We start from the raw sequence: 27247 nt of genomic DNA, 5'->3' as shown, positions 1-27247 counted from the left end.
TTTTCCCACAGAGAGAGAGATAGTATGGATATGGTTCAATGGGCGCGGTTGGGAGATGTAATTAACAGAAGTATCTAATAAGGTTCATATACTCTAAACTACATTAAGACAATATTCAGATTTTAAAATAAGACAATATTTTATTTGAAAAATGCTATGGCATTATAGCTTATACAAACTTTGAAAAAAAGTCTAAATGTATATATATATATAAAAAAAACTTTGCTCGTTAGCTGCTGCCTCACAGCAAGCTAAAGCAATCCATCAAATCAAATACTCAAAAATAAATAGTATTGTGGGTCTCTCTTTAATCACAGAGGTAAAGGCTTCACTAGAGTTTGCCTGGTTTACATAAAGGTCGATGTTTAGCTTAGGAAATGTTAACCAAGGTTAAGAGCTGATAACAGCTCTACATGACTTACTTTATTGGGGCAGCAATCAGCAGATATGAATATGGAATGTGTGAGAGATTGTGTGTTTGATAGTTGCAGGCGGAGGACGGTTAAAGGGGGAACATGCTGACTGCGCCGATTCAGTGGACACATGGGGCCCAAGTAAAAGCAGGCAACAAAACTTGAGGTGTAGCATGAGTGAACAGCACAGCAGATTGAGAAGGGGTGCAATTCTCTAGAGTGATCTGTGCAGCATGGAGAATCTGTCCTAGTTCTGCTTTTGTGTTTTTCACACTGAGCTCCATGTTGTATAGCGACACCCACCACCAAGAAAGTAGGTCGAGGATGAAAGGAGAATGTGGGAGGAAGGAGAAAAGACAAGAGTGACAGGGAGGATGGCAGACAATGAATGAGGGATAATGCATGCATGTGCAGCAGGACTGACTCCAGGACTACACCGCCCCTCGTCCCTTGATCAGCTCGCCCGCTCCGCTCCGCTGGGCTGTCCTTTTCACTCCACCAGAAGGCAGGAGGAGGGGAAAAAAATGCTACATGTTTCTGTCAGATCGCTGAAAACAAGTGACTGGTACAGTTTCTAGTGTTTTGTAAAATGTTGTTCAATCATTTACTGAAATGAGTGTGAACGTGTTGTTTTTAGTTCAGACACCATGGATACAATTTATTTAGTGTGAAATAAAAAGAGACAAGAAGTGTGAACGAAAAATAAAACAAGCAAACAAAAGATAGATACAAGTGTAAAACCATACACAGCAGGTAAAATAAGTGTTGAACCTAAAAATGCCACATTTACATTTTAAAACATGAATTGTGACAATTATTGTACAATATTCAGCAGCTCAACTGCACAGCTAAATGTAACTCAACTGGAAATAGAGGATTTGTTGGTATAAAAGCCATATTTGTGCTGACTGACTACATAGAGTAATGGCTTTATAGCCTAAAAACAACACATTTTACTTTTTATCTTCACTTACTTTTTATATAATCATCTCAATAAACAGTAAAAAGTATTTTAGTAAACTTTGAAGTCCATACAACTTCCTTGTGGTAGCATATCATTCATTTTTAAAACTTTATCAACACTTTACATTAGGTGATGGAACAGAAATGATTTGCATTTATTTTAGGAAAATGTTACTAATAAAAAGAATAAATGTTTTCTTTTTTACTGTCTTAAGTAAACCTCATTGCCATATAGGTTTAAATTTAAATACTAGAGATCTTCAACGAACAAAAAAGCACTTCTAACAGAGTTTGCGTCTTTCAAATCATGACATCATCTTCCCGTTTGGTCAATGAATTTTTTTAAATCTATCTGTTATGACAGGCATTAAAATGAACTCTAACGCCCTTGAGTAGGGAAGTCAGTTTACTCAGCTGACAAGCAGGTGTGAGGAGGGCTGTGGTGGAAGAGCTACTTCACCGTACCCACAGGCATTGCTGTCACTACCTGGTTTCACAATAGTGATTGCACTGTTAAAATATGAATCATCATATTATTAGTTTCATCTGTCAACAACCAAAGTGCCTCCAAGAAGACTTTGTATTGGTGTTGTGAAAGAGTCAGGTGAAACTGTTTGAGGGATACCATAAATAAACCAACATGTTTTTAGATAAGCTTGTAAAACACTGTAGAGGAACAGTTCTGTGGTGCTTTTGTCCATTCATTCTGTGCCACATCAGTCCCTGAAATCCTGAAACTCAAACATCAGGCCAAACAAGTTTTACCTCAGAAAATTTCAAATGTAAATAAGAAAACAAAACCACAAAAGATGCAAATATGAGGTTTGTCAGCTGACAGCACTGCTGTAGTGTTTCCTTCTAAAAACAGAAGAAAGAATCTGTGGAATAGAGATCTTGTGATCGAAGAAGTTGCCCACAGAAGGAGAGATAAAAATCTGGGGTCCTCACAATCACAGTTGTCAGAACTAGTAAGTGAGACGCCAATGAATGACAATAGTCATGTGATGGGACTGGAAACTCCAACTGTCGTCAAATCTGAGTGTCTCCACGCTGAGCAGACACTGAAGGCTGTGGGGTGACGTCTTCCTTTTTCTGTCATATTTTTAAATAGAGAAAAACATCTGAGACCACGAATATCTGAGCAGGCACATGAATGCCCACCTAGATCTGTCTCAGAAGTCTCTCCACCCACTGTTATTTCATCAGCATTGTTAAATTTTGAGTTGGATAGCATCCTGAATTGTGCAGCTATAAATAACCCAGTGCCAAACATTCACAGACTGGCAATGAAACAAGAAATCCAAGATAGAGATTTCTAAGCTCTATGATGCAGTGCTTTTACCTTGAAGGAAGGGTTGCCAGTGGCAACTAACAATGTCATGTATCCAGCATTACTGGTACAGTGAGAAGGTATGAAAAAAAAAGTGCCACACATCAATAAAAAAAACTAATCCCTTGAAGATTAGTGTAACCAGTCAAATGTCCTGGTTAACAGTGTAACTACATTATAGGAACAATGAAATAAAAACGAAACTAAGACTATATTGTTACATTTAAAACTTCAAATTTTAATTAATTAGACAAGCTAGGGAAAATCTGCAGGCAGCAGTTGTGAGCCACCATGACAGATCGCTTCCCAGGAGCTGTAGCTCCGCTTTGTGCATTGCAATAAACCCAACTGAGCATAATTCAGAGACGAAAGCTGATGGCACTGATGCAAAGGGCTGCAGTGAGTTGGCATTCTTTTTCACTTCTGAAGAAAGCAATAGTCTCTTAAAACATTGCTGATAAGAGGTGTTTGTACACCTGGTCAGACAAGAAAGACAAGTACCCGGTACTTCCTAGAAATCTTGTCAGGCTAAGCCTTAGTGACATGTGACATCTCAGGTCCCTGATCCAAGGACAGGGAGCAAAAGGGAAAAAAAGCCTAAAAAGGCCGCCTTTTACTTACGGCAAAAAACTGCTAACAATGATATAGAGATTTCATCTTTGGTTTTCATTAATAGCTACAGTTGACTTGATGTTTTGCTGTCTGTTTAGAGTCTGTTTTATTTTCTCAATTTTAATGATTAAATATGGGACAGGGCCATTAGAATGATTTAAACCTTAAGCTTATTTCAGCCTTAAATCTAGTGCACACATAAAGCACGAAAAGCAAGATAAGGACACTTCTTGCTAGGAATTAAATGCAGAAGAGGTCATATGGAGTATGATGCAGCTTACAGGATAAAAACTAAATCAGCAGCAAAATAGATGGAAAATAGACGGAAAGTATCCCAACAACTAGGAGAAAAACACATTGTGCAGAACTGCTGGCTCATAAAAAACACTGATGCAGGCAAGAGAGAGAAAAAAATACTCCACAGGAGGGTTCAATGCATCATAAATTTTAAGAGGTTCTTGTATTCGGTTTATGTTATCAGTGTAAAGTTTTGCTGCAACGCTCTTTAGGAAGAACATAAGAGGAAAACAATTATAATTTTAATTATAAGTTATGTTTTACGTAAATATCTGTGTGGAAAGCTAAATCCTCAGAGGACACTTGTTGTGAACAAGTAACAACCTGAGAACATGTTGAGACCTGAGGATCTCCCTGGTGTAATAAAGATGTCGGAGGGTTTTACTGTGTTTGTTAATCATTCGCTGTACAGAAGGGGGTGGAGGGGAAGTACCATTAAAAGTTGGCAAAGTTAACTTCATGCCGAGTGAGCAAAATGTATAAATCCACTTCTTACCTCCTGTGCGTCCAAGACCCACTTGGACTGCCGGCTGCAAGCTGCCCTCATTGTTGAGGAGGTGAGGCAGGTGGTGGTAGATGTTTGGCACCTGGAGAGCTTTCTTGTTTGTGAGCTCCTTCAGTAGTTTCTGTGTCTCATCTGAAAACAGGGCCGAACAAAAGAGCTCACGGTGAGCTATTTTAAGAGTTCTAACTGGAGAGGATTTACGAGCACATGGCCAAATTGTTTAGACAGATATCCCATTGAAACCAAACATCACATAAGTCATTACTGACTGATAAAGAGCAGAAGGCTAGATGAAAGCAAAATGCTGGTGATGTACGGTGATGTACTTCTCAGCTGTAAAATTTGGTCATAACTAATATATGACTTAAAAAAAAGAATGCTTTTAATCAACCCCATTAGAGCTAATTAAGTAATAATAAACTGCAAAACAAACCACATTAATGTGCAAACTGTCACAAATACACATTACAAATAGGCTTAAGAGATATTAAACTGATTCCACTTTGGTGAGCTTTTAATCAAAGCTTTATGCTTTTAATGAATAAGCTTTTCAAATTAGCTAGTGGGTCACCATAACAAGAATCTTGTTCAACAAGATAATCCATCTCTCACTTATTAGATCTAAGGTGTGTTTCACTGCTGTCAGTCTGACAATTAGTTGTTTTCAGTGGGTTTTATGTATTTTATTTGACTTAATAGATGTTTCTTAGCACCATTGTGATGAAATAACAATTAAATCCATAAAGATAACCAGAAGTACAAGAAGGAATGCTGGATTGGAATAAAACAATGTTGAGAACAATGCCTGTCAAGGCGTCGGCCTCGGTTACCTGAGAAGTTAATGAGCGCATCTTTGCTGCCGTTGGTTTCGGCGATGGCCCGTCTGAACTGCTCGAGAATGTGGTTGAGCTCAGACGAACGTTGCAGAGTCCTGTGTTCTGCAACACGAAGCCGTTCTTTCAAAGCGTGGAACTCCCGTTGGTATGCCATCAGCTTCTCTATAAAGACAAATAAATATGTGGATTAAACTTCATGCATTTAAAGGTGACAACTTGCATAGAGGAAAAAAGAAAAGGAGAAAAACATGGCTTAAAGACTTAAACCATGTTTTTCAGCAGTATTGGCGTATCTAACCGCTCCAAATCCTGATTTAAATATTTATTGGATGTTTGGCCTTGCAATCCTAAATGTATTTATGTTTATGTTTTGACAAACTCCGAGTAAACTGGGCATTTTTTCTCTGCATTTCATGCAACAGCAGTTGAAGTTAAGGGAGAACAGAATGCAACAACCAGATCTAAGACTCAGTTTGAGGAGGAGCACACATCTTATTTTTAGAATAAACAGGGTATAAAAAAAAAACAGAAGCTGAATTGGATTTTGGTTGAATTATGGGTGAATGTTTTTTATGAGCACTGGAGAAAGGGAGCAGCAGCAGGAGAAGAGGAGTGCAAGAGTATAACAGATGGAACAATGAGATCTGGATTTCTGAAGACGAGAAGGTAAACCTTAGTCGTGTTTCGTCTTGTATTGAGCCAAATTTCATAGAAAGTCAAGAAATAAATGTTTCACAAATCTCCAAAAACTGACCCACAATGTTCACAAAAAGGATGCCATCATTTCAGTCTTCTCATAGCTGTTGCAACAAATGAATATCTATTATAAACAATGTGACATTGCAGTCTGTTAGGCCAGTGTTTCACCTCATAAAAACAATGCAATCTCATGCAGAGTACATTAACAGGACTCATTCCTTCAATCACACATCTTTCATTGGAAATTTAGAAGTTGTACATGCTTTAAAAGAAATCCCGTTTCAGAATATCACTGACCATCTGGACTGTCACTCTGCACAAGGTTCATGTATAACAGCAAACAATGGGTATACGCTAACGGTAGCTGTTGCGTCATGAAAGGCTTCCAGTATGAGCTCCTTCTTTTTCCAAACACACACCCACTCCGGAGACAAAGCCCACTTCGCACAAAACTACTTGTTATGCAGCATTAATAACAAAAGATCTCCCATATTTTCTATAGATCGCTCCGTTTTTAATGCAACCATAATCATTGTAGAATACTTTAGTCCAGGTTTCACCAATTTACCGGCTATGCTTTTCATGTTTGCCTCAATCTAAGGTTGTTCTGACAGCAAAGGACAACTATTTATTGACTGCATGAAAAGTGTTTTAATAAGAAACACAAAACAGGATTTTCTACAAGATTTTCTTTCAGTGTATGGATGGAAGGGGGTGGGGCAGCCATTCCTATTGACTGAATATGGAAATAAGCAGCAAAAACCTCCTTCAGGGCATGACTGGCACAACTTTTTTTCTTTTTGCATCCACAGACTGATATATATAAAATGCGTGACTTATAAACACAAAAATGGGAAGTGAGACTTTAAAAACACTGTCAATGGTTTTAAAAAAATAGAGGTGTGTAAAACTAGGAATAGTTGTGTGCAAGTTTATAACGGCAGCAAAGTTGGTGTCGACCACAACATATTTTTTGACTAATTTTTCTGCCAATCTGTGATCAACTCAGCATTGAAGTGTTGCATCAATAATTTATTTCATGTTTTGAGGGGTTTTAGTAGAAGCCTGTATTGTTAGGAGTCACTGCATTGTAAAATGCTATTCCTCAAACTACAGGAACAGTGACTCTATGCACCTACACAGTGTTTGCAAGCATAGCTGAGTAAGGACCAGCTTAAGGCCAGATGGCAGGCTGCTGAAACTTTAGAGGATTGAAAACAATGAAAGTTAAGGAGCCAGCAGCACTAGAAGTATAAACTTGACCTGAAAATATAGATGGGCAATATCCTCTCTGACTTGTGGTTGTCAGTGCGTGCTGAGAAGGTGTGATATGGGCTTGGGTAGTCTCTGATCTTTCTTCTTTCAGCTTTAGAGTGGCCTTTAACAGTGTGGTCACAATAACAAACTTCTGGATCCCTTCATCTTTCCCTCACCAGCACTCTCTTAAATAAGCTATTGTCCACCCACTGTGGTCACAACATTGGTTTTCTTCGGTTTTTTTGTTTGTTTTTTGCACAGAAGCTTATTATTCTCCCCTGAATGCTGGTCTCTAAGACTCACACAGATGTTGTCGTTTGGCCCAGACTTCAAGGAAAGGGCGACTTCAAACTGCATACAAGACTTTCATCTTCACTCCCAACCCTTTAATTGTAGGATGCTGCTGAAATGAAGCTCCACCTGCGCTCTTACAGTGAGAACGGATCAGAAAGCAAGCAAAAGAGACAAAAATACGGCAAAGAAGTAGTTCACTGTGGACAGACGTATTACATGGCAACAGTGGGGGGAAGTAGCGTGTTATATGTTGAAGCTACAGTATACTGTACAAAAAGTAATTGTGAAATAAACAACCTGTTAGAGACAGGATGTTTACTTCTAGAGATCGAGGGAGCGGTTCACCTTCCAGTTGGAGAAGAATAATCAAATCAAATTAATTATGATGAATCGACAACTGGAACACTCGTTAACTGATTTAGTAATTGATTAATCATTACCTGGATTATACAGACTCAAAAAAAGCTGAAAGATCTCCACCCTCAGAGCAGTAATTAAGTCAAAACTTTACCATAAAAGCATACATTTGTTTTTAAGAGGAAAAAAAACAACTTTGTTTGCAACAATGTTTTAGCTAGAACTTGTCAAGTGGCATAGTGTTATCTTCACCTAGTTCAAATTCAGTAAAAACAAATCCATTAAGCTCCTTTTGCTATCCAATTATTAATTGGTTAATCCAGAAAAATAATTACCAGATTAGCCTCAAGCAGAAAGGGCCGAGCTTTTTATACTTATGCTAGAAGTATTTTTTGACTTTGCTACAAATGATCAAGTGTACACTTAAGGCAATAAATGTTCACTTATTTAAAAAGGAATTGATTTATTTGCATTTTAATGCATTAATAATATTGTGTAAAAAAAATGCTAGCGTGGTTAAATGAAAAATCTGAAGAAAGTCCGTTTTTTTTATCAGATTAATCTGATTGTCAAAATAAACGGTAGAATAATCGATTGTTATACTGTCAGTTGTAGCACGACTAACGCTACAGCCAGAGCTAAAATGGAATAGTTCATAGCATATTATTCATGTGTTAGAATGGTCTAGTCAAAGTTAAGCACTAGATACAATTGAGATTTTTCACAAAGACCTACAGCTGCGCTTGCAGTCAGAGAAAGCTCTACAATATATTGACTACAACATAAAATCTTTAAAAAATTATGTGATTGTAACAGGATAACACTGTAAAAACTTTTTCCTGCTGTATTTTGCTTTGATTCCTTTGGCCAGCATATTTTATTGAAGACATGTGGGAGGAATGAGGGGGCAGATATGCAAATGGACGCTCAGCAGCTAGCCTTTAGAACGAGCTGAATCAAAGTCGCATACACGGGCTTGGACACACACACATCCACACTTGATGAAAGCGCTGCTCTCAAAAAAAAAAAATGTTAAATTCTTGTAGAACTTCTCACCGCCATCTGAATGCACCGACTCATTAATTAGGCCTATCTGTATTTAATGGAGGACAGGACGTGCTTTTCCATGATGTTTGCTGCATTGATTTTTTTATTTTTTTATTTGAGGGTTTCTCTAGTGGCTGGGGAAACTGTTCTTAATGAAGCACAAAATCAGCATGAGGATCTTAAACTCACAAGTCAGACCAAATTATTGTACATGTTGAGATATAAAAAGGCCCACTGGGCTCGGTTGATTGTATTGTAATCAGTGAGGTCAATTTAGGCTACCCCTTGACGTTTAATAGGTTTGCTCAAACCCATATAATCTTGCCTTAATGTGGTTTCTCTGTTAATTCAGTCACCACCTCCATTCAGCTCTTATCTTAAGAATAGCGCTTCTAAGCTCAGAGTTTAAAATAACATAACCTGAGGTGTTGTTTGACGGCAGAAATATGAGCTTGATGTCACAAACAACAGGAAGCTTAGCTCTTTTATCTTCTTTAATCTAAGGCTCATAATTCGTAAACGTCATTTCACTTTTAGCAGCAGTAAGAAAAGAAAGTAAAGCCATTACGTGAGATGTTAGGAATGTTCCAGATCAGATCAAGACATGCTTTAAATGATCAGCATCCAGGTTCCTGTCAAAATTTGCATTCCACTTTGTTGAGATAAGCAAGTGAAAGAAAGGCAGTATTGGCTGCTGCAGCTCCAAGTACATCTGAGTCAGCAGAACTACTTTTCTGTAAGTTTTGTGTTCATAAATAACTGGAGAGCCATATTGAAATACATTAAAAGCAGGGTTATTAAGTCATATCAAAACAAAGAGCAAATATGCTAATGTTAACCTAGAGCTTCAGCAAATATCTTCACGTGAAATCATCATCAAAGTGAGTTAGAAATGAGTTTATTGAAGTTTGCAGCTGTAGTTGTTGAGTAAGACCATATACAAACAAAGGTGTTTCAGGTGATATGCTGTCAGAATACAGCAGATTTTTAAAATCAAGTTAATTGTTTGAATTGCTAAGGGCAAGATCATAATTATTACTAATATTTAAGTGAAACAGTTTTGAGACAAATAAGTGTGTTTCAAGTAAGAACATAGCTGTTTTTGGTACAGCTTGTTTTCAGTATGACAAAAGGTAAAGAGACAATCTTAGCTTCCCTATGTATAAACTTAAGCCACAACTTTCTGAATTTCAAAGCTAAAGCAAAATAGCTATTTTATATATATATAAAATAGCTATTTTGCTTTCGCTTTTATATACAGTACAAACCAAAAGTTTGGACACACCTTTTAATTCAATGGGTTTTCTTTATTTTCATGACTATTTATAAGGCAAGAAATCCCACTTATTAACCTGACAGGGCACACCTATGAAGTGAAAACCATTTCAGGTGACGACCTCTTGAAGCTCATCAAGAAAATGCAGAGTGTGTGCAAAGCAGTAATCACAGCAAAAGGTTGCTACTTTGAAGAAACTAGAATATAAGGAGGTATTTTCAATTGTTTTACACTTTTTTGTTTAGTGCATATTTCCACATGTGTTATTCATAGTTTTGATGCCTTCAGTGTGAATCTACAATGTCAAAAGTCATGAAAATAAAGGAAACTTATTGAATTAAAAGGTGTGTCCAAACGTTTGGTCTGTACTGTATATATATATATATATATAAATACAACTGACAAAGACTGTATCAGGTCATTTATCTGTTCATCCAAAGCCTGCACTGCTAATCTGCCCTTCACTTAATTCTAGCTTGCTGAGGCAAGGAGCTGACAGACAGTTCATGAGTGCTGAGGTGGGATTTGCGTCTTATGTTTACACAAGTGGAAGACATGCAGCACAGAATGTGCATATGTCAGTGATGGAGCCAAGTTTCACACTTCCAGCACATTGTCACTTTTCAACACACAACTGATCACCTATCAATCCCAAGTAGCATCGCGACAAATATGGAATTACTAAATAAAGGACAAGAAGGTGAAGACTGTGTGCTAAAATAAAAGCGATACTGAAAAACGGATGATTTATGAGCTGATTTAGAAAGTGTCTTAAAACACAGGCTCAGCTAAATATTACCAGTGATGCAGATGATTCAACATAAACTGTGAAGCAGAAAGTGTGCTTGCGGGGTAATTTAACCCAATTACACACACAGAAATATCTACCGTAGTACTGGATGTAGATTTATCTGCTGACGTCTAAAGATATCACCGTTACATCTCTGGTTACGCAACAGAAAGGCATTAAGCAAAAGTTACGTTTTGCTCGCCATTCTTAAAAACAGCAAACTCACAACGTGCATCACACGCTATAGAGAAAAAAATGGCCTCGTTTATATTTCCGCCACATTTTCCTTTTGTAATACAACATTGCAAAATATATTTGACAAACTAAAGCAGCAAACTAGAAACTGTTTTGATAACATATAGTAGCTAATTTACCCTATATGTATGACAGAATTTGTTCCTCTTGTGCAATAAAACCAATCATTTGACAGTGTGTCCAGTCCTTAATCTCGTTTCAACTGGAGAACAGCAACTTTACATGCATTGTGCATATAGGGAGTGGTGCACCTGCTGACTTTGTGGCTTTAGAGAAGAGCTTATGTGTACAAAAGAAAACTTTGTCAGGCTGTGAAATCCTAAGGAGTGCAAAGAAGGCATTGATGTTTGTAGAAAAATGTTCACAAACCTGTCTATTTTGATCCACTATACCTCTAACTCCTCAGAGGTTAAATACTTAAAACTTCTCATTTGGTCTAAAAATCGGGGAGTATGACTGTGATCTCTGTTTAAACCTGCTTGTCAGTATTTGCAGTCTGCATCACAGCAAAGAATAAAAGCTACCAAACACACATCACTAATACTGCACGAGCACACAGTAGTAGTATTGATTTTTGGAGGTATTGTCTTGACAAGAAGTGCAAATCAATCCATGAGTCGGCATGTGATACTCCCCTAACGGGTTCGAGTAATTTGCAGGGAAAAACGCACACCTTTATCCAGCTCTCTCTTTTTGAGAGGCTTCTACATCCTTTTATTTCACTGATAAAATGAAAGCGAAAAGGTCGAGTGATCAAAGAGAGAAAGAGCCTGAAAAGCTGAGCTCATTTGCCCGCTTGGCAGGTTTCCCACCCAGCGTTTTAATTTTGCTTCCTCACCATGGACTCATTGTTTTACCCCGAAAACCACCCAATGTTCTTCCTCTCCTGTGCTGCAAGTCACGATAAGATCCAGCAGTCGACTGGTTTTCTGTGTGGGAGAACAAGCGGTGTGTTACACCATATGATTCCGTTCATCTTACTTCCACCTTTCTGACTTTACCACCACAACAAGCTTTTTTTTTCTCTCTTTAAAGTTCCCCTCAATGGAAGGGTTTTTCTGATGTAATACGTTTTCTAGAGTACCATCTTTTAATAACTTTATTACCATCAATTCATCTCACACTACTGCTTCACTGATTTTCTCCATCCGGATTTCACACATCAAGGACATTTATAAATCTAAATCATAATCAGAAAAAGCATAAGTACTAAAGTACAACTTGAGTAACAGAAAATCATACGATGCCTACGTTACAAATAGACTGATTTGCTTCATTCAAATAATGAAACATCAAATATTATTTAAGTCTAGCTTCTCTTAAAAGCTGGCAGTAAAATAAAAAATAGGTAAATGTCCTGTCATATTTAAAATGGACTTCAACAATGTCAGGATTCCTATGCACACCCTGCCATCATAAATACTGGTGATGCTCTGCAAAAACGCTGCCAAGTACTAGTTGGCAGCGGGGTTTTGTTCCCCTCAGCTGAGCAGCTATGTGTACCACGTTCATGGGAAAAGAAAAAAAACTTCTAGACGACAAATTGTGTTGCCTTACCAGGAATTTCTTTTGTAAAGAAAGGAAAGCAGCACTGCTTTCAGTATTCTAGAGAAATTATTGTCAATTATTGGGAACAGTTCATATAAAATAAATGCAACTGAAGTACTTATTAGATATCAGAACTTTCAGTCTGTAATGATTTCCTGGATTTAGGATTTTGACATTGTTTTCACAGGCTTTTATCTCCTGCTTACTTCAGGAGACCACAGCAAGCTTTTTTTTTTAAAAGGTCTCCTCAACAAAAGGATTTTTCTGCTGTAATACGTTTTCTAGAGTACAACCCTGGCTTATTAAATAAGCCGGGGTAGATATTTGATGACAAAATTAATTCTTGTACAAAAGAGAGTTTAGATTTCTATTAATCTTTTCCATATAGAGTTGAGCAGAGTTAGAATTGCTTGTCTTGTACAGCCACATCAAATGTGTTCTCCTGAAGCTCATTTGTCAGATTAAAAATAACCTTTATGCAGGTAATAAACATACTTTTCGATAAGTGCACATTTCAGTGTTTTTATTGTTCTGATGTAATATTCTAATCTTAAATATCATGTCACTAGCTGTCAGCCGAAAATCATCATAAATAACATAAATAAAGGCTTTAAAAGATTAGTCTGTGTGTAATTAATCAATACATGTTTCATTTAGTGCATTGAGTGACATAAATAATGAGTATTTTAATTTATCAAATATGATTGTATAAGCAACAAGTAGTTCATATAAAACTGGATTTCTGCTTTGGCTTTTTTAATAAACTGTTATGATTTCCATGTTTATTCTTTCCATAGATATTGATCCTAAAAACACATATCGCTTAAAAAAACGTCCTCGTCTTTCTGAATGAATATTTTTTTTAACCGTCCCGCTTAAAAAAAACGGTATTGATAAATTTGAAGACTGACTTTGACAACCAGTGAGCCAGAAGGGCCTATGGAGGTCAAACTGAAAATGTAACTATGACACAAAGCTCACAGCAAACTTCAGCGAAGAGTTGATATCAAACAGATGATGTCAACTTCCTGTGACACACAGAACAATTTATTTTAGTTCTAAGTATGTTCGAGGATTGAAATGTCTTTTTATATCATCATCTTATTGCCCAGCAGCCACAATGTTTGCTGGCATGCAAATAGGCAACAAACAAAGTGTATACCAGTATAAAGAGAAGTCTCATGACACATAATAAAACAGAGGACTACTAGAAGCAAAGAACAGCCATCTCTCTTCCCCAGACTGAAAGGAAACTGTGTGCTGTCTGGGAATGCTGTTCAGAAGTAAAAGAGGGAAAATGCTCAAATGAATGGAGAGCACTGTGGCACAGAGGAAGCCAACAGAAAGCATGAGGAGGCAAACAATAACGATTGTTAACTCACTAACAGCTGACGACATCCGTTTAAATGGAGGAAAACTGCTTTGGACAACGACAAATGCGTATGTCTGCACCTCACTGCTCCCCTGCCTTGTCAGCATTCGAGGCCTCTCCCTCTCCATTATACAGATAGCACCTCAGGATCCTCAAGCTTTACTCTTTAAGCTTTACTCCTTCCACTCTTCTTTGGCCTCCGGGCCACTTGGGATTTGGCTGGCAAGCTGCCCCGTTTCAAACTGTCCACTCTAAATGTGCGCAGAGACACACACTCAAACAGTGAGTGGCTACAAACAGGACAGCACAACATATCCAAGCCACATCCTTTACTATCCCAAGCTATTTTATGGAGCTACCATTTCAAACAGCATCTGCTGGCTCAGTTGCCTCCTATGCTGCAATGACATAAGCTATTTCTGGCCTATTGTGTTAAAAATGATGTGGCGATGAAGGAAAACGAAAAACGAAGGGAGCTGTAAATGGGCAAGGAAAGCAACGGTGAAGTAGCATTTCCAAGTAGGAAGTTGCCTGTTGTTGTAAATCAGACAAAAATCCTTAATCTCATATTAAACACATTCTTTCTTAGAGCAGATGAGCTTACATGTAAATCATCCAGAAGACATTTTATTATAGGCCTTGTAAGAATTAGTGGATTGAAAAGGTCCACTGTGCATTTCTCATAATAGCGATGATCTAAGCTGTGCGCTCATCATCCTGCCACACCAAAATAAACACCTCTTTAACCACAGAGCCTAGTCATTTATTATTTAGGACCACAATCATAATAAATAAAAAGCCTAGCTGATCATCCTTGTATTTAGAAGCCATTTAACACAAGAGCTATTGTTATATTGCAGGAGAAGCTGCCAAAACTCCTCTACATCAAAATTTAAAGTGGACAACAACTACATCCCCATGTCAGCAGGTCTTTAAATTAGGCATGGCCTGAGGTTAAGGAATGCTGGAGGGTGCAAACTGATCTGTGACCGAAGAAGTACCCTAGTTTTACGGTAATTACAACAAAGATATTAAAACTAAAAGGCACACTGTGTTCTGATTACTTGGATTATAAAAGGGCATTAATTCCTCATACCACTGCTAAAATCACATTGATTATCACAAGTATGTTACAAACACTTATTATATTTATTTTTACGCATCCAAGCAGAAATATTTAATAATCACTTTTGAAATGTAGCATTTTCAAAGAGCCAAGAATATTATGCCTGTTTGTAAGACAGTCTATAAAAAGTATCAAGCAGATTTGAGCTGGTTAATTAGGGAGGCTATCTGCTGGGGTAGTTCTTTTACTTCACATACCTTTTCACATTTTACTGCAACCTGAAATATTTCTTGAAAGAAAAATAATATATACAGTATATGTTCTCTTTCCACAAAAAAGCTGGGTATCTTTCTTTCAGCCAGCTGACATGTCGGTGCATACTGACAGGTGGAGAAGGACTTTCTCTAGCAAGTAGAAGCATTTTAAATCAACTGTGGGTCGGAAAATGGTTGTGGTTTGGAGACATAACTAACCACCAAACTCTAACTGGCTTAGGTGTAGTTTCAGTATCTGCTGAAATGTTCAAACTTTTTGTAACCTAACACAAAGCTTTGAATTGTAAAAGACTGCTGCTATAAAATGCTAAAGCTTCCAATTACTATAAAAATAAAAAAAAATTAAAAATAAATTAAAAACTGATCTATCCGCACATTTCACCGATGCTCATGTTCCTCACTGTACTTTCGTTTTTTTGTGCTCTTTGTTATCAACTTGCGTTGTTAGATGCTCAGCATGCTTTGTTTTTAATCTCTCTGCAGTTGAATAAAACCAACTTCCTGAAATAAGTCGATCAAAATTTCCCTGATCAAATTTTGTGATCAGAGAAACTAACAAACTGATAATCACTTGGCAACATGATGTCAGATAATAAAGTTAAATATCCAACGTTTTTGCATGTCTTGAGGTTGACAACCAAATCAGTTGAGTTATACTACGAGAACAAAATGTCCCAATTCTCTAAACCTCATCAATTGTGTCTGTATTTTTGCTGTGAAAGCTAGCGGTGCTCATTAGCACCTAACTGGCTGCTTTCAGTCACTACAAACTCAAATCCTCTAAAACATTTTGCAGTTGTTTCTTTCGAGATTTGTCTTCTGTGTCACTAGGTTTTTATCAAGTGTTTTGTATCCCAACTAGAAAATCTGACTTGTTATTGCATAAATGGATAATCTACAGTGCATGGGTTTAATAACGAGAACTAGTGAAAAACAGAATTCAAAATTATTATGTTTAAAGAAGGATCAACATCTATGTCCAAACTATAGAATATAGAAATATTTGAGGATTAAACAAAAAACTTTTCTTAAGAGTAGTAACATATAGTCTGCTTGCTGTTGCAAAATGTCAGGCCGACTATAGAAAGCTGTCAGTCCTAATTTTACACTCAGTACAACAGAAAAACAACAAGTGCAGTTCAGTCACCAATGGCATCCCCGAAAAACAGCTGGACAGATAAAAGCTGCATACTTTTGATTAAGAGCAGCTTATGAAACAAAGTTTACTTTTTCTGCCTATTTGACCAGCAAAACACAATCTGAATGATACTTATTCTGTTTGTAGATGCTGTCAAAATCTACTTGAGATATAATCACTGACATGCCTCCCTACTAAGAGGATGAAGGACAACCTGACAGAAAAGTACACATTCTGGAGAGTCATTCACAAAAGCATGTTTGGACAGCTGACAAATAACAGCTAAACAAGGCTGGCTGTCAGCAGTGAGGAATACGTCCAAAAATAAATGATAACAACAATAAAAAAAGTAAATTCTCCAACATTATTTCTTCTCCAACAGTCCTCACTGCAAAACATATAAATGGGAAAATTGTAACTCCACGCCCTGTTATTAGTAAACGCATGTTTGTTTCCTGTGAACAGTGATTTTCAAAATGACCTGGTCCTGAAGTGACGCCCTCAAAGGGTGTAGTCAGGAAGAGAAATTATATTAAAAACAAACTAAAAGCTAGTTATTGTCAAATACAAAAACATTTGGTTAATGCATGCTAAGCATGTACAGTAAACAGAGTATAGTGTGACCTTTGACTAAAGCTTGACTAGTGCTAAAATACACCCCAGGGGATAAAAAGCTGATGAATAATTAAACAGCAAATTTATTTTTTAATGATGAAATATTGTGCAGATCTGACTGAATAGCTTGGGGATTTTGGAACCAAGATATTCATTTTGTAGAATGATGTAGCATCTTTGCAAGTTTGAAGTCGCAAACTTCCAGACAACTTTAAGACCTGGAGAAGAACAGAAACAAACCACCTTCAATTCTGTTGCACAGAGCACTCTGTCACAAAATCTAATGGTTCACTTCAGAACATAACTAGTAACTCTTGTGACTACTCTCTCATATCAATGACTATACATTCTGTAATACATTCTTGATTTACAAGAATGTCAACATTTTTGAGTTAATATAGCTAAAAATAAAGATCAGCAAAAAAAAAGAGTTTTCTTGTCAAGTCTTTATAACTCCACTTTTAGGAATTTCTTAAGCTTTCTATTTGACATTTGTGCACCACAAGGAACTTTTGCTGAGAACACCACACACATAACCTCACTTCAAGAAAAACCTAAACTGTCCAGGCAAACTCGGATCCACGAGCAGCATGCAAGTTTTAGCTGCAAGTTTTCAACACCTGGTTTCAGTCTGAATTATCTACCCGACCTTACAATTTCTGCCAGTCATTTAGTCAGAACAACATCTTAACCATGCAGGACACCTTGACTGAAACTCCCCACCCATACATTTAGGTACATTTTCCTATTCAATTAGACACTCAGAGAAACATCGTGCGCTACTACGGACTTAAAACTGAAAGTAATGTGTAAAGACTGACAGATATATGTTTTTTTATTGTTAGCTAAATATCAAAAGCATAGCAGGACATAAAGCAAAACACTAAAATAAATTTGAAAGAGTAGAGATGGGACAACTTGAGCTTTAGTCTGTTTTAGTTAAAATGATATTTTGTTAAAATATTTATGAAGTAACAATTCCACTTCAGAGCATTTATTTTCATTTTTAAATAATATTTCATTTCAAATCCAGAATTGTATAATAGGCTGCAGCCTTAACTTCTGACCTTCTCAGCCACATTCAGTACATGATTGCACACTCACTGTTTCCAGACCGGTTAAATAGTACAATGCCTTTTCAGCCATCTCAGTTCTAGACTGAGGTGAACCACTTCTCAGTCACACCAACTTCAAGCCCACAACAGATGCAGAAGCAATTCTTTGCTGCAAACCCTTTTTGTCTAATGCACAAGATTCAAAATTCAAGATTTACTTATTATCCCTGATGGCCAATTTGATTTACAGGTGGCATTACCGCATAACCAGAAAATCCTCAAACAACAGGTTCTGTGAGAACAAAAACATATTTTGTACAAAGGCAGTGAGATATAAGGTAAAAAGAACAGCTACAGTAAAAGGCGACTAGTGTTAAAGTTAGACATTATCATCGTCCAAACTGAGCCAGAATCCGATTCTACGTTTTTCAAGACAAGTATGTTACTGTAATATTAAACTGAGCAATTAAGTGCTCACTCCTAATGATATTGACAGAATGCATTTTATCAACATGGGCTACAAATAAAGCAGACAGCATAATCTCTTGAACGCTGCTTATCGTGCCTGCCCTCTTAACTGACCGGTGACTGAGCATTTTCTGCCTGCTTTTAGTGCCGCCGCTCACTCACACTGCCTTTAATGGAAAATATGCCATCAAAATGATAAGCTTCTGAGAAATCACAACATGAAGCTTTGGCTGGTGATTTATCTAAAAGCTGCTACTATTTGCACTCTGCTAATAACGAGACGCTGAGGCCCTTAACCGTCCCGACATATGCTGGGGGAGCCTGGTATAATTCCTCCCAGTGAAACAACCAAAACACAGCTTCAGTAGGGTGATAATCTCATGGTCAAATGTTGACAGGATGTATATAAATATCATTGATCATCTGACAAAAGGCCTCAAGTTTCTTTTTTTTTCGGAAAGCAAGCTTCACTTCAATGGTGGCATAGGTGTTCTGACTACGCTATCTGTTGCTATAACTTAAACATGAAGATATGTTATCTCGCTGAGATTCAATGGGGTGTGTTAGCAGATGTAAATATGTTCCCATGTAAAGGTGGTTGTCGTTTTCAGCAGACTGTGTTCCTTGCGTGAAGTGAGCATCGGTACGTTTCCCGGAAATGCTGGGCTACTGGATAAAAGTTTAATGAATCTAAAGACACAACAGCAGCTGCTGTCTCACAACGTTCAGCTGGTCTCAAGTCAGCTTGTTGTTCCCCAGATTGTTAACAGGGCCTCATATAGAAACTGTTTCAAAGCCAATCACAGCGGTAAGAGAGCAAAGTGTCCTCTGATGACCATCCCAAAGAGTCAGGAAGTTGTTTATAACAACAAGATTTAAACAAGAAACAAACCAAGATGGTAATAGAAGAAGAAAGGATGTTTATAACTTAAGACATTTCTAAAAAGTTATGCAGAAGACCAGGTTTCTTTGCATTTTCCACTTAAATACTCCCAACTTATACATTTTGATTTTTTTCTGCCATTTTTATGAATAGACATTGGTAAGAAAAAAAATAGGAAATGCCTAGAAGATGATTGTTAGAATTAGTGCAGTCTACAACTCCGACACAACGCTTCAGTTTCACCAGAGCTAAAAGGCTATTTCTGTATGAATCTTAGAAATGATAAACAGAACTTGAAAATCTGTTTACAAAAGAATCTATAAAAACCCTAAAGATGTGAAATAATAATAATAAAAAAAACATTTGCCAATCAATCTGCAAGAAATCAGAAAATGGTTAGGTGGATGTTCTTAGATCTATAATAGGGAATAATCTGAAGTTTTGTCATCTGATGTTCAGACACCTACTATTGACACTTTTTTTGGTGAATGCCAGTCACTATACTCACTCATTCCCTTTCCTCACAAAACTACTTCATTCTTTTAAAAAAGTCTTCAGTAAATGTTCTCATCTAAAAAGTCCAGGTTTACAGAAAAAAAAAGCTACAATGTTGAGTGAGAAATCAGCATCGGTCAGGAAAGGACAAATCAGTGCACCCCAAACGAGACGCTAATAAATACAAATATCAAGGGGCTAAATAACTTAAGTGAAGAAATGGCCCCAAACCTTTTCATTATACGTTATTTTGAGACGCATTAAAACCAACAGACTACTTTCTCTGTGCTTTGCGGCTGTTTTGTGCTGTGCTCAGTCACGAAGTCACTCAGTCATAGCTCTTTCAGGCACAAGTAGGGGGCCTCTGCTAGCCCATTGATGTGAGTTGTATTGAACCTACCTTTGCCATTCTGCCATGCTGTGTACCAGGACAGGCTGAGGAAGGACGTGAAGAAAATTAACGCAGTGGCCACAGTTCCATTTCTGAGCCTCATCTCATTTCAGCGATGCCTCTCCTCGGCTGAGTGTCGGGGGAACCCGGAGCTACCGTTGCCTCCCTCCACTCCCTCTCCGTCCGTCTCTTCCTGCCCTCAGGATGTTGAGACGGGCGTAGGCGAAAGCATACGAACGTATCAAAACGGCCCAGTTCACAACACAGTAAAACACCGACTTCTCAGCTGAGAGAGACCAGCGCTCAGACGTAACCTTGGTCCTCTCTGCGTGGTCTCCGGTCGGTTTTAGTCGGAGGGCTGCTTTTCTTCTACCTTTCTCCTGCGGTCTGACACAATTCAAACGACTTACGCGACAAGACGGCTTACATGGTCGCCTAGCTGTCCATACAGCCCATTTTGATATTTACAGACGCCGCTCGTTACCTACAAGTTCCAAGCAGAAGGCATTTCAAGTGTGTGACGGCGGATCCTCCGGGATAGGCTGCTGAAGCTCTGACGGTGTGCGGGAGGCTACGCCTCAAATTACGTTGATTCCGCTTCAACTGCCAACAGATAACGGAGGGTTCGCTTTAGAAACCTACGTGTTGCTGCCTCCTTGGGGCACGTCCAAAGAAGCCACCAAATCTTACCCGTTAGGCGAGCCCCGGTCCAGTACGACCGCTCGGATAAGCTAGTTAGCTAACTGAGCTAACATGAAGTAGAAACTCCACTGGCTGTGTCCATAAACCTGCGGTCAACAACACCAAAAGCTGCCAGAACAGAACAAGGGACTCGTTTCACTATTTGAAGGCTAATTACTTCTTATTTTTGCGTTTGCCTCTTCGTTTTGGGTAAATACCAAAATTATCAGACAACCCGTTATTTCAATACATTATACAGCCATACGTAACGTGACATTAGTAACTAACTACTTGGTCCACTTGTCATGTCAGATGTTCTACAGATCAATGTCTTCCGGTAACAACTTTCAAAATAAAGGCCCTGCTGTTCCAGGGTGATGATTTTCATCTATAACTGTTTCAAATTAAAATCGTTTGTATTTGTCAAAATATGGTAAATAAAACTCTTCAAACTTAATTGAAACCAGAACTGCGACTACTAATACTTTATTCATTCTAAAATCCAAGTACTGATTTCAGAGGTAAACGGAACATGAGTAGCCATCAGAACTTGTTGACCATTGTCGTCCAATTCATCATAGGTGATTTCTTTGCACTTGCTTTGCATTTATCATACTAATAATACCGCCCAGCAACTTATTCCACATACTGAGAACCAGTGCATTGACTCTCAAATGATGGTTCAACGATCCAATCCTCGAGGGTCAGTGTCCTGAAACTTAATTGTTTCTCTGATTTAATACATCTAAGTCGAATAATCAGGTCATTAGCAGCTCTGGACAACTCGACTTGGTTGTTGGAACAGGGATATTAGGTAAAAGTTGCAGGAGTTGCAGACTCCTGCAAAAAACCCTCCAGCGCATGCTTTCATAATGTGGCTACTAGGGGAACCAGTCACAACACCATCCTACTTCACACATACTTGCCAGTTTGGCTGTGTATACCTTTGTTTACTTTTAGTCCTCGAAGGTTACAAAATTCCATGATATAAGATGGGGAGAAGGCTTCCAAAGGAAGCTTAAATATTTTAATTAAAAATTTGTCTGCTTTATAATTTGCTTTTCCATATCTTGCAAATAATTAGCACTGATGTTTTTCCTAATAAGCATCAGTGTAGCCCCTCTGAGTTTCATAAAATCTTCTTTCCTGTGTTTTCCAGAAGGGTCTGTGTGATGGATCAGATACTAGCAAGTCTTGCAGCAAAGATGTCCCGGATTCGAATCCCAAACTGGGATCTTTCTACATAGAGTGTGTATGTTGCCCAAGTGCATACATGGGTTCTCTCCGCCTTCCTCCAAGTCAGGGTAGGTCAACTGTGTTTTTTCAGTTATTATTAGAAAACAAAATAGTCCCTTAGCACACATTTAAGCTATATTATTAAAGGTCAACTTGCAACACCATTTGACCAAAGTAGATTTTTTATCTTTGTCACTATAAAAACACCTTCTGCAATAAACAGTCTTCATCAGATAGGGGTAATCAAGTTCTTCAAAATGCTCATTTTACACATTTTTTGATACACAGTTACTCAACATTTTTTGGCATATTGTCCTGAAATGCTTCTGATTATGGAAATAATTAAAAAACATACAAAAAGGTGCCTGACTCAAGAGGAGTACTAACACAAAATTAAAGATTTCAATAAGAAATTTTACTTTATTTTTAAAACACCATTATTGTAGTGCAAACCCATAAAATATCCTAAAAAGATTACATTTACATATAATCAGTCAGTTTAAAAACACTATACATACATTCACGCATAAAGCTTAAGAAACCGATAAGCGGGGAACAGACTGCAAACATGCAACAACCTTTCTCTCTCGCTAATTAGAACAGCAGCAGCATTCTGAAAAGCAATGCACACACACACACTTTTACATTTATAGTCTTTGCACATCACTGCTTCCTTATCAGACTGTGCCAGGTGTCAACTGTGGCACAGACAGCAGAACTGATGTGAAGCAAGGCGAGGCAGGATCTCAGAAGGGCGTAGCTTTGAAGTATTCTTCCAGTGGGATGACTGATACTCCCCCGATCCAGTCCTGTAGCCAGACCTGAATCAAATCCATCTTCATGAAGAACCACTTGTGTCCCACCGGCCACTTTGCCATCACAGGATGTCTGTTTAAAACAGAGCCACATGTGAGTTTACACTTATCAAATGTAGTGTTAGCACACTAGCGTTGCTTACAGTCCTAGCACCTCGAAAACATCGCTTCCTTTGCAAAAGCGAGCTCCTCTGGGGCCACCTCCACCATTTTGCCTGTCAGTGTGAGTCGAGCACATCTGGGATCCTCTGGATCATACACCATTTGCCTTGAAACACAGCGGAATATGACACCTTGGTTACTAAAAAAATTTTTTAAGCTTTTCGGTAAGTACATTATGTGGTGGCAGATTTCCTTTTACGTCTAGGGCAACAGGAATGAATAACTGTTTTTTGTTCAAACCATAAAAAGGGGTGTTTGTTTTGATAACACCAAAAAAATCTTTTTAAAGCTAAAAGTTGATACAATTTAATAAGGCAGGTGTTTGTTATTGGTATCAAGATTACAGAAGGAAGCAAATGCAGTAAAGATGAAGGAATGTTAGTCAACCCCTTCCTAGAAGTAAATTGCAAAATAGAGAAAAGTCTGTGGTTTCAAAGCTGTCTAAGTGTCCTTGTATAGCAATTTAGATAAAATTTTTATGAGTAACAGGAATTTAAAAATGACGCCGCCTCTGTCTTGACCCTTACATGTCAGGGAATGATGGGGTAAAATGTGTAAATGTGAAGTGTATCTCCCCTCTCTATGTTGTATATATCTCTTTTTTAAATGCTAGCACCTCTTTGTGAAGGTATCTACGCAGAGTGAATGTTAAATATACTTTATTGTTTCATATTGTTTACAGAACTGTAAACAATGATGTTCAGGAAATCTCTTAAGATCTTGGTCGATTTTTTTTGACAACTTCGGATTTCGATCTAACTGAAACTCTGCCACCTGCTGGCTGACGCAGGTAAAAGCAGTTATCTCTGAATTTGGGGAGATCAGATAGCGCCAGGGGTCTCAAACTCCAGTCCTCGAGGGCCGCAGTCCTGCAGTTTTTAGATGTGCCACAGGTACAAAACACTGGAATGAAATGGCTTAATTACCTCCTCCTTGTGTAGATCAGTTCTCCAGAGCCTTAATGACCTAATTATTCTGTTCAGGTGTGGTGCAGCAGAGGCACATCTAAAAGTTGCAGGACTGCGGCCCTTGAGGACTGGAGTTTGAGACCCCTGATGGCCCTTGTGCAATTTGTGGATTATATTCTACCACTTTTAAAATATTGCTGAAGATTAAAAAGTTTATTTATCAAACATTCCCAAAATCTAGATCTATGACAGAGTTTGAAACAATGATAAAGTTTATAAAATTAGATAAAAAATGTGGAGTTACAAGTACCTTTCACATGGACAATTTTCTTAAACCCTAGAAGCACAATTTGATGGAAGCCAAATTAAATATTTTACACTATGTTCTGAACTTCATAGTGTGATTTAAGTTTGCATACTGGCGTCATTTTATCAAAAAGAATAATACAAGTGTATTTTCAGTAAGCTTAGGCTTGCCTGCAGAAGCCCCCCTCAGCTTCTGAGAATGTGAGAGAGGCATACGGATTACTTTTCAGGTCCGTCACAGTGTTGTCCATTGGAGTCACATAAAAATAGATCACTCCAGTGCTGTTGTCCAGTGGTCCGTCACTGACCGAGAAGATGTTTCCAAAGGGAACACCTCTGATCTGTGTAAAAAAGGTGTTGCAAAAAGAATATAATTACAATCTTAAACGAAAAGGGATATTTGACTGTTTTTCATGGAATCAGTGATCACCTCTAGCACAAAAACCTAAAATATCTGGACTACACATTGAACAGAAACTACTTTAAAAAAAAGGTTCATGAAACCAATATTTTATGTATAAAAACACAAAATTAGCAATTTTTTTATTCTTCTTCACAACCACCTCAACTTAAGACAAGTGTGAAATGGCAAAATATAGATTGTGGAAATGAAGGTTGAGTTATTCTAAATTAATCTGCAATTAAAACGAAAAACTGCTTGGATTTGTTGAATTTGTTTTTAAAAACTAAGGACATTGCACAGAGCTTCAGAGGGATTCTTTGTTTTCTCAAAAATACAGTTAAAAGACGGGCTCTCATCACTATGCAACTTTGTTTCAAATGTCATACAAAATAACCTAGAATACCACACAAAAGTTTTGGCCACAGAATTTAATTCTGACACTTATATAATAGGGCAAGTGTCAGAAAAAGAAAATTTATGGAATATGGAAACAGCCAAAAATAATCTTTATCTGAGGTAGCCATAGGAGGGGGAGAATAGCAAGCAACTTCACAGGTAAATATGGCAGTATAATGGTTTCTGTAGTTCAACATTGTGAAGAGGAGAATTAAAGAACAAACTTAGTGCAAGGATTTATGTAGAGATTTGTCAGACAGTGACAAAAAGAACATAAATACTGTTGCCAGGACACATAAAGGGGTTTCCTGTCTTAGCAGCTGACCCATACAGATGGACGGCCACCTGGACAACGAGATTTCTTTTTTTTTTTTTTTGTAACTGATGATCAAGTGAAGTGGGATGACCATTAATCCACAGACAAAACAGGATCCAAATCTGTCAAAATGTTCATCAGTGTATATTTTAGAGTGAATACTAAGTGTTTCTTCCCATCCAGGAACTGCCACTGTTCATTATAGTGGCACAGAGCAGCAGTGTCTAAGTCATTCCTCAGTGGCCAGTATCCCACATGTTTTAGCTCTTTCCCTGGTTTGATACAACTAAATCACATTTTGGTTTGAAAGTTTTTTCTCTGGTGTTTTGCACCCAGTAGTTTTTTTTTTCTTTCTGGTACATGGTGACCTTGACGAATCTGCTACATAACACATTACGGAGCTTTAGATCCATTTTCATGTATTGAAGTTTCTAAGATTAACTAATGTTTTATAAAGTTTGATAAAGTTGTAAATGGATTTGGGGAGTTTAACATTATTAGAAGGAACATTCCAGCCTTGTTGCTAAATAAAGTTTACCCACCCAGACAGGACCATGTCACTGAGTCTAACCTTGTCTTGAGTGGAAATGGTGGCCAGATGACCCCAGTCGCTGTAGTGGGCGATGTATCTGGCAGTCCTGGCCGTCTCCTGGTGTGGAGGAGGGAAGCTGTTGCCGCCGGACTTCTTCACCTTCTCCACGGGATACGAGAACAGCCGAGAGGACAGCTGCGCCGCTTCTCCGCTTTCGGGCTCCACCTGCTCTCTGAGTCCGGGAGTCTCCAGGCGATCTCCGAAGACGTTGGCTTTCCACAGCCCGGCGCCGTCCACCAGCAGCGCCGGTGCAGCCTCTTCGGACAAGTCGGCATCTTCTACATCCACGTCGTTGGAAGACACGACCCAGGACACGGAGCTCCTGAGGGTGTAGCTCCGGCAAAGACACAGGAGGCTGGCGCACAACGCCAGGGGAAAGTAACGGGGCCTCATGGAGGTAAGAGGACGGCCGTTCACATCCACTCTGGTGTTTACAAACTCACGTGTGGGCGATTTCATAACACGAGGGCGTTCGGCTGGCGGAGGTAGCTTTCTGCAGCGACCTCTGGTGGTCCATGTTGTGAAACTGCATCAAAATTCACTAGGCTTACACGAAAACCTCACTCGTTATTTTTAATCATCTTTTGGGTGCATATTAGGTGCACATATAAAATATATATATATATATATTTTTTAAAAACATGTCCATTTTAATTTTTGTTCATGTATGCGTTTAGATGTTTTTAAAAAATATTGCATACTGAGTGAAAACCAGATTTCTCGTTAATAATAATTTAGTGAGCTTACACCAACTGCCCACTAGGTGGCAGTGAGTGGAGCAAAACAATAAAGCAGCTTATTTGCACCAAGCCCCACACAAGTAAGAAAATGGCTTTTAAATAAATCTATTCTAGTTCTGCTGTTATGCATAAAGGGGCTCAATGAAAGAAAACTACTTAGTAGTTATGTAGTAAATGCATAATTGCTGGTGCACTGTTTAATTGTGGAGGTAAAATATGCTGAATAAAAAAATGATGCAACTCAGTAATTTTGCATAAATGTACAGAAATAGATCAAGCCTTACCAATTGATCTATTCTCTTTTGTTCCATATTATAACATGAAACATTTCACTTCCTGTAAAAATCAGCAAATTTTATGAATTCTAATTCACTTTTTGTAAAAAAAAAAAAAAGGCTTACATGTGCACACAGCTATTTCCCTAAGAACTGTAAGGGGGTGAGAGATTATAATTT

The 27247-nt window shown here is 38.0% G+C and overlaps 2 protein-coding genes across 2 annotated transcripts in view; both read right to left on the bottom strand.

Annotated features, from left to right (window-relative positions):
* mgat4a (mannosyl (alpha-1,3-)-glycoprotein beta-1,4-N-acetylglucosaminyltransferase, isozyme A) overlaps positions 1 to 21210 on the bottom strand; it is a 34527-nt gene extending 13317 nt beyond the window's left edge. The window contains exons 1-4 of the mRNA XM_005798050.2: positions 20928 to 21210; positions 20247 to 20840; positions 4951 to 5118; positions 4112 to 4252 (exon numbers count right to left, since the gene is read on the bottom strand). Of these exons, the coding sequence (XP_005798107.1) occupies positions 4112 to 4252; positions 4951 to 5118; positions 20247 to 20340 (403 nt within the window). The 5' untranslated portion in view covers positions 20341 to 20840; positions 20928 to 21210. The remainder of the gene's footprint in view (positions 1 to 4111; positions 4253 to 4950; positions 5119 to 20246; positions 20841 to 20927) is intronic.
* A 1178-nt stretch (positions 21211 to 22388) lies between these two features.
* On the bottom strand, positions 22389 to 26654 carry creg2 (cellular repressor of E1A stimulated genes 2). Its single transcript, XM_005798049.3, has 4 exons — positions 26032 to 26654; positions 24517 to 24686; positions 23124 to 23237; positions 22389 to 23042 (listed from the first exon to the last, which is right to left on the bottom strand). The coding sequence occupies exons 1-4, from the start codon at positions 26509 to 26511 to the stop codon at positions 22901 to 22903; spliced, it is 906 nt and encodes a 301-aa protein (XP_005798106.2). The 5' UTR covers positions 26512 to 26654; the 3' UTR covers positions 22389 to 22900.
* Between the last annotated feature and the right edge of the window lie 593 nt (positions 26655 to 27247).

The sequence above is a fragment of the Xiphophorus maculatus genome, chromosome 7 (assembly GCF_002775205.1).
Source record: "Xiphophorus maculatus strain JP 163 A chromosome 7, X_maculatus-5.0-male, whole genome shotgun sequence".
Taxonomy (NCBI): Eukaryota; Metazoa; Chordata; class Actinopteri; order Cyprinodontiformes; family Poeciliidae; genus Xiphophorus; species Xiphophorus maculatus.
The sequence above is the reverse complement of the archived record's forward strand: the minus strand, read 5'-3'. Positions and strand labels throughout refer to the sequence as shown.

What these genes read in the sequence shown, in the direction of transcription:
- creg2 (XM_005798049.3), bottom strand. Translation starts at nt 26,511, where the DNA reads ATGAAATCGCCCACACGTGAGTTTGTAAACACCAGAGTGGATGTGAAC. An exon ending in CCATTTCCACTCAAGACAAG is followed by an intron (nt 24,687 to 26,031) that starts GTTAGACTCAGT and finishes TTTTTTACACAG; the next exon opens with ATCAGAGGTGTTCCCTTTGG. An exon ending in AAGGAAGCGATGTTTTCGAG is followed by an intron (nt 23,043 to 23,123) that starts GTGCTAGGACTG and finishes TGTTTTAAACAG; the next exon opens with ACATCCTGTGATGGCAAAGT.